Raw genomic sequence first — 6,267 nt, 5'->3', positions numbered from 1 at the left:
CGCTCCCCCTCTTCGTGGAGGAACGACACAGGACCCTGCGTTGTTCTTTCGTCTGCTCGGCCCTCCCCGGGTTTGCTGCTGGTTCTTCCCGGGTTGGCTACCGACCCTTCCACCTCCGTGGAAGGGCAGTTCCCCCTGCCACATTCCCCACTTCCGCGGGGGGGAGTGGCACACCGCCGGCCGGCTCTCTCGGGGGCTGCACAGGTGTTCCCCTTAGATGTTCCCCTTAGATGTTCCTGGTGCATGTTGTCTCTCTCCTTTATAGTCCTCTTCCGCCAATCCCAACTCGGCTGCCCACACGCCGAGTACGCTGCTCTCCTCCAATCAGGAGCAGGATCAGCTCCTGGAGGTCATCACTCAAGTTGGCAAGAGGCAGCTGCGTAGAAGCTGTTTTCTCCTCTCCCAGCGCCATATTGTGGGAGAGCAGATGCATAGAATAAGTCTTAATTCCAGTAACTTAGTCTAGTCCGGATTGCTCCCCACAGGTAGTACAGGTGGTGATGGTGATGGTGGTGGTGGGGATGGTGGTGGTGCTGATGAGAGTGGTAGAGATGGAGGTGGTTTGGGTGGTGATGGTGGTGGTGGTGAAGGAAGTGTAGGTGGTGGGAATGGTAGTGGTGATGGTGCTAGTACAGGTGGTGGTGGTGGTCACAATGTTGGTGGTTGTGGTGATGGTGGTGGTGGGAATCATGGAGGTTGTCACAATGTTGGTGGTGGTGGTGATGGAGGTAGTACAGGTGGTGGTGGTGGTGGTGCTGATGGTGATGGTGGTGGTGGTGGTGATGGTGGTGGTGGTGGTGGTGATGGTGGTGGTGGGAATCATGGAGGTGGTCACAATGTTGGTGGTGATGGTGATGGAGGTAGTACAGGTGGTGATGGTAGTGGTGATGGTGGTGATGGTGGTGGTGGTGGTGGTGGTGATGGTGGTGGTGATGGTGGTGGTGGTGGTGATCATGGAGGTGGTCACAATGTTGGTGGTGGTGGTGATGATGGAGGTAGTACAGGTGGTGATGGTGGTGGTGGTGGTGGTGATGGTGGTGGTGATGGTTGTGGTGGTGATGGTGGTGGTGGGAATCATGGAGGTGGTCACAATGTTGGTGGTGGTGGTGATGGTGGTGGTGGTGGTGGGAATCATGGAGGTGGTCACAATGTTGGTGGTGGTGGTGATGGTGGTGATGGTGGTGGTGGTGATGGTGGTGGTGGGAATCATGGAGGTGGTCACAATGTTGGTGGTGGTGGTGGTGGTGGTGATGGTGGTGGTGGTGATGGTGGTGGTGGGAATCATGGAGGTGGTCACAATGTTGGTGGTGGTGGTGATGGTGGTGATGGTGGTGGTGGTGATGGTGGTGGTGGGAATCATGGAGGTGGTCACAATGTTGGTGGTGGTGGTGGTGGTGGTGGTGATGGTGGTGGTGATGGTGGTGGTGGTGATCATGGAGGTGGTCACAATGTTGGTGGTGGTGGTGGTGGTGGTGATGGTGGTGGTGGTGGTGATGGTGATGGTGGTGGTGGGAATCATGGAGGTGGTCACAATGTTGGTGGTGGTGGTGGTGGTGGTGATGGTGGTGGTGATGGTGATGGTGGTGGTGGTGGAGATGGTGGTGGTGGGAATCATGGAGGTGGTCACAATGTTGGTGGTGGTGGTGGTGGTGGTGATGGTGGTGGTGGTGGTGATGGTGATGGTGGTGGTGGGAATCATGGAGGTGGTCACAATGTTGGTGGTGGTGGTGGTGGTGGTGATGGTGGTGGTGATGGTGATGGTGATGGTGGTGGTGGTGGAGATGGTGGTGGTGGGAATCATGGAGGTGGTCACAATGTTGGTGGTGGTGGTGATGGTGATGGTGGTGGTGGGAATCATGGAGGTGGTCACAATGTTGGTGGTGGTGGTGGTGGTGATGGTGGTGGTGATGGTGATGGTGGTGGTGGTGGTGGTGGTGGTGGAGATGGTGGTGGTGGGAATCATGGAGGTGGTCACAATGTTGGTGGTGGTGGTGATGGAGGTAGTACAGGTGGTAGTGGTGGTAGTGATGATTCTCAGTAGCAGCAGGGAGGGAGGGTCAGAACAGAGGCCGAGCCAACAAGGCCTGGGCTTGTCAGTAAGAGGCACTGCCACGCTTCATCATTTTCCTCTTTATGTTCCTTCCCAGAGAGCCAGGAGCTGCTGCTCACATGTTGTCTGCTGGAGAAAACAGACGAGCACTGCTTCCTGAGCTCCTCGCTGCCCCGGGGGCGGCCGTGGGACCAGGGCCTAGGGGCCTACAGGGCCTTCCACTGTGGTCCAGCAGGTACCTCCTGCAGCTTGAGGCCCAGAAAGGGGGCGGAGCGCCCCAGGGTCACCCAGCAGAACAGCTCAGCCTCCCGGCTTCCCAGCCTGCCTACAAAGGAGCCCAGGCCTCTGAAGTCTTGTAACTCACACCTGGCTGCCTCCCTCCCATGCCCTCTGCTTCCCAGCCCTTCCGAGAAGCCCTGGGTATTCCCCAGCCCTGCCTGCCCCGCCCAGGGATCCCAGACTGGGCAGGACTGCCATCCTTGGGACACAGACTCTGGGTCTCCAGGGCGGGGTCTCGGCGGGGCCTCCACCCCACCCCAGAGGGGTATCAGCCACCATCATGCATGGGGCAGAGTGGCGCCAGGCCCTGGGTTGGCCACCACAGGACGACCTGCTGGCACCTGTGGGCACAGCTCCTCACCCCTGCCTCTCCCTGCTCTGCTCATTAACACCCTCCCTGGGGCTGGGGGCGGAGGGCAGAGAGAGGCAGCTGAGGCAGTGGGAAGAGTCCCAGCGTGTGCTGAGTGACTTTGACAAATCGTTTTTCCACGTCCCTGGCTTTTCATCTGTAACGCTGGGACAATGGCACCTGCACAGCAGGGCCATGCACAGAGCCCTGAATGGGAGTCCCTGCTGAGCGCCAGGCACACAGTCGGTGTGCAGTGACTGACCCCCTGGGCTGCCAGGAGCCCTCTTCCTGCCCAGCATCCTGGTGCAACCTCTCCCTGGGAGCGCTCCTCCCCTGCTCCCCATAGCCCCCAGGGGGTGCAGGGTACTGTCGGGGAGAAGCCTGCCCCAGACCCCAGCTCTGAGGTCGGCAAAGTGGGCCGAGCTTGCTAGCTGCTGCCCTGGCCTGGGAGGAACCCAACTCAGAGCAGTTGCTTTGATCCCTCTTGCCTTGGCCACTTGCAGTGACAGTGGGAGCTGCTGGCTAACCCTCAGTTTTCTCATCTGTGCAGTGGGCTGGTCATAGAGCTGCAGGGAGAGTGGAAGGAGAGACATGGTGGGATGTTCAGAGAATGGGCACCTCCCCATGTGGGACCCCCACCCCACCTTCCCAGGGGCCTGACTGGGGAAGGCACCCAGCCACCCTGGAGAGGCCTGGCCAGCCCTGTGGCATGGGGAGGGGGGTGGGAGGAGGGGAGAGCTTGTGGCTTGTGTCCCGAGAGAGGCGAGTCGATGCTTTTCTTGTCATCAGAGTTTCCAGTCACCTGTCTGGGAGCCCGAGGAGAAGTTTAGGGTGCCAAGGATGTGGTGTGTCTTTTGTTCGAGGTGCCAAGTTTGGTGGGATGAATCGGCCATCTGTTCTCGTGGCCAGGCCAGCTGGGAGTCTCTGCTGTCCGCCTCTCGGCTTCCCACCAGTCACTCATGGCGAGAGGATGGGGCTCACCCCTACCCCCACCCCCACCCCCACCCCGGGGCCTGGCGGGCTGACCCCTCCTGCGCCGTGGCCAGGTCTCCTGCTCTGGGGGCCCCAGACTCTACAAGCAGGGGGTGAAATCGGGAGAGGCTGGCCCTGGGAGCCTCTCTGAGCCTTGTTTCCCCATTTGTCAAGTCAGGGTGGCCAGGGACCCTCACATCCTCCGGCTGTGACACGGTGTGCTCGGAGGTCCCTGGAGGGGAGGCCTCATCTAGGCGGGCAGCCGCTGGGTGGTCCTGGCGCTGCCGGGAGGTGGGAAGTCAGAACCCCTGAGCTCCGTCCCATGCAACTCCAAGGCCCTGCTGGGGTGTGGCAGAGTTCAGGGCAGGCTCCCACGCCTGGGGCCTGGCTGGCTCTGGCAGGAATGGGATTCAAGTCTCCAGGCAGACAGCTTCTTAATTTTGGGACCCTGAGGGCTTCACATAGGGATGCATTTTCCCAGGGGCACTGGAAGCTCAGGGGACCCGGAGACCTTTAAAAAGTCCAGAATGTGGGACCAGCCGTGCGGCCCAGCAGATTAAGCAGCCCCCTGAGATGCCTCATCCCATATAAGCATCAGTTCCAATCCCGGCTGCTTCACTTCCAATCCAGCTCCCTCTGATGCACCTGGGAAAGCAGTGGAAGATGGCCCAAGTGCTTGGGAGACCCAAGTGGATTTCTGGGCTCCTGGCTTTGGCCTAACCCAGCCCCAGCCGTTGGGGCCATTTAGGGAGTGAACCGAAAGATGGAAAATCTGTGTGTGTGTGTGTATGTGTGTGTCCCTCTCTGTCACTCTGCCTTTCAAATAAATAAAATTAAAAGTCCAGAATAAGTGGCTTGGGATCCAGACCCAGATACTTCTAAAGTGGCAGCCCCAGCCTGAGTGGATGAAAAAATGAGATCCCCCAGACCTCAAATTCACTTGGACCCTCAGGTGGGAGAAGAAGCCTAGACACCTCCGAGCAGATGTCCGGGGACAGGTGACCAGGAGAGGTTAGGCCAGATGAGCTACCAGGGAAGCAGGCTTGGGAAGGGGTGGTTCCAGCTGTGACAACACAGACACCTCTGGCCTCTGTCGAGGAAAACCAGAACCAGCAGTCGCTGAAACAGCAGAAGCAGGTTTTATTCAGCACCATTGCATCTGGGGGAAAAGAGGCCTCAATGCAGAGCTGGCCTCAACTCCAAGTTCAGCACTGGCCAGTAGGCGTTTCCAGCCATTGAGCAGCCAGGGACAGAGCAGTGGATGGAGAATGACTGACAGGAGCATCAGTCAGGGGTTGGGGAAGTGGGCTGTCTTAGCTGCTTCCTGGGACTACAACAAAATGCCCGAGGCAAGCAGTATTATTACAGCTTTGGAGGCTCAAATTCCAAAGTCAGGTGCACCTATCCATTTGGCTTCTGGCAAGGATCCCCTGGCAGGGGCAGCATCGTGGGGGGCACATGTGAGGGAGGGAAGGGTCACATGGCCAGGCAGGACACTGAAGAGACTCAGACCCTCTCCCCAGAACTCACTCAGGAGGCCGGCACTGCCTTTCAGGGGGCATCCCAGGGACGTGAGGACCTCCTCATGGCCACACTGGAAACCAAGCTTCCCCCACACAAACCCTTTGAGAACCAGCCACATCCAAACCACAGCACTGGCTATGCTGATGCAGTGGGCTCCTGCTGAGGATGGCCAGGGTGCTCAGATATTGCCTGGGGTGGGGGCAGCAGAGGAGGAACCTGACCAGATATTGGCATGGGGGTTGGTTCTTGCTAAAACTGTTTAGCAAGGATGCGTCCAGATGGGGCTAGGAGAAGGTTCCCGGAGCCTGACTAAAGAAAGTCAAGCAAAGAATCGTCGTCACCTCTCGCAGACACCTGCAGATGCAAGCTATGGTCGGTTGGGAACTCTGTATGGAGTGCCACCTGCTTTAGGTCTGGTCCTTGCCCTGCCGATGCCCTCAACAGTCCAATGGCTGATTTTGCAGTCTCCAAGCAAAAGACCCTGTTTCACTCCGGTCCCCTATGGGGCATGGGAGTCCATACCCGTAGACCACCTGCTTCTGTAAGCCCTCCATGGGCTCGTTTTCCCATTTCACAGATCGGGTCACTGAGGCTCAGAGAAGTCAAACAGCATAGTGGAGGCCACGAGTGCGGCAAGGGCCAGCCTGGAGGTGAGCCCTGGCCGGCTGTTGGATTCCTGAGCTGGACCTCCAGTGCTGAACACCACCACCCCCACCCAGTCCTGGATCTTCCTGGCCACTGATCCGCACTTCTGGGCACAGCCGTGGCCGCATCCCCACGCCCCCCTCCCGCCTCAGAGGGGTCTGTGAGCTGCTGGCAGGTAACAAAATCCCCAAATGGTTCCCAGCCCCGCTGGTTCCCCCCAGCCCCTCCCCCGCGCGTGTCTCCTGTTCTCTATCCAAACTGATTCCAGCCTGGGAGTGGGGAGGCGGGGAGGGCTGGGGCCGGCGGCCTCGGGAGGACTTGAAAGCAAATTTGAAACACACGTGCGCTGCTTTGGCTCCGGTAACCCTGAGCCCTCAGCCCGTGTGGCCCAGCGGAGCCCCCTCCCCCCATCCCACCCAGGCCCCACCTGTGTCTGGGGGGGAGGGGG

General features: G+C 59.2%; 1 protein-coding gene across 1 annotated transcript; it reads right to left on the bottom strand.

The window, feature by feature from the left end:
- Positions 1 to 457: 457 nt before the first annotated feature.
- LOC138850092 (uncharacterized) lies at positions 458 to 5,728 on the bottom strand. Its single transcript, XM_070075914.1, has 2 exons — positions 5,697 to 5,728; positions 458 to 2,033 (listed from the first exon to the last, which is right to left on the bottom strand). The coding sequence occupies exons 1-2, from the start codon at positions 5,726 to 5,728 to the stop codon at positions 458 to 460; spliced, it is 1,608 nt and encodes a 535-aa protein (XP_069932015.1).
- Between the last annotated feature and the right edge of the window lie 539 nt (positions 5,729 to 6,267).

The sequence above is a fragment of the Oryctolagus cuniculus genome, chromosome 6, assembly GCF_964237555.1.
Source record: "Oryctolagus cuniculus chromosome 6, mOryCun1.1, whole genome shotgun sequence".
NCBI lineage: Eukaryota > Metazoa > Chordata > Mammalia > Lagomorpha > Leporidae > Oryctolagus > Oryctolagus cuniculus.
This window is presented reverse-complemented; position numbering and strand designations above follow the sequence as displayed.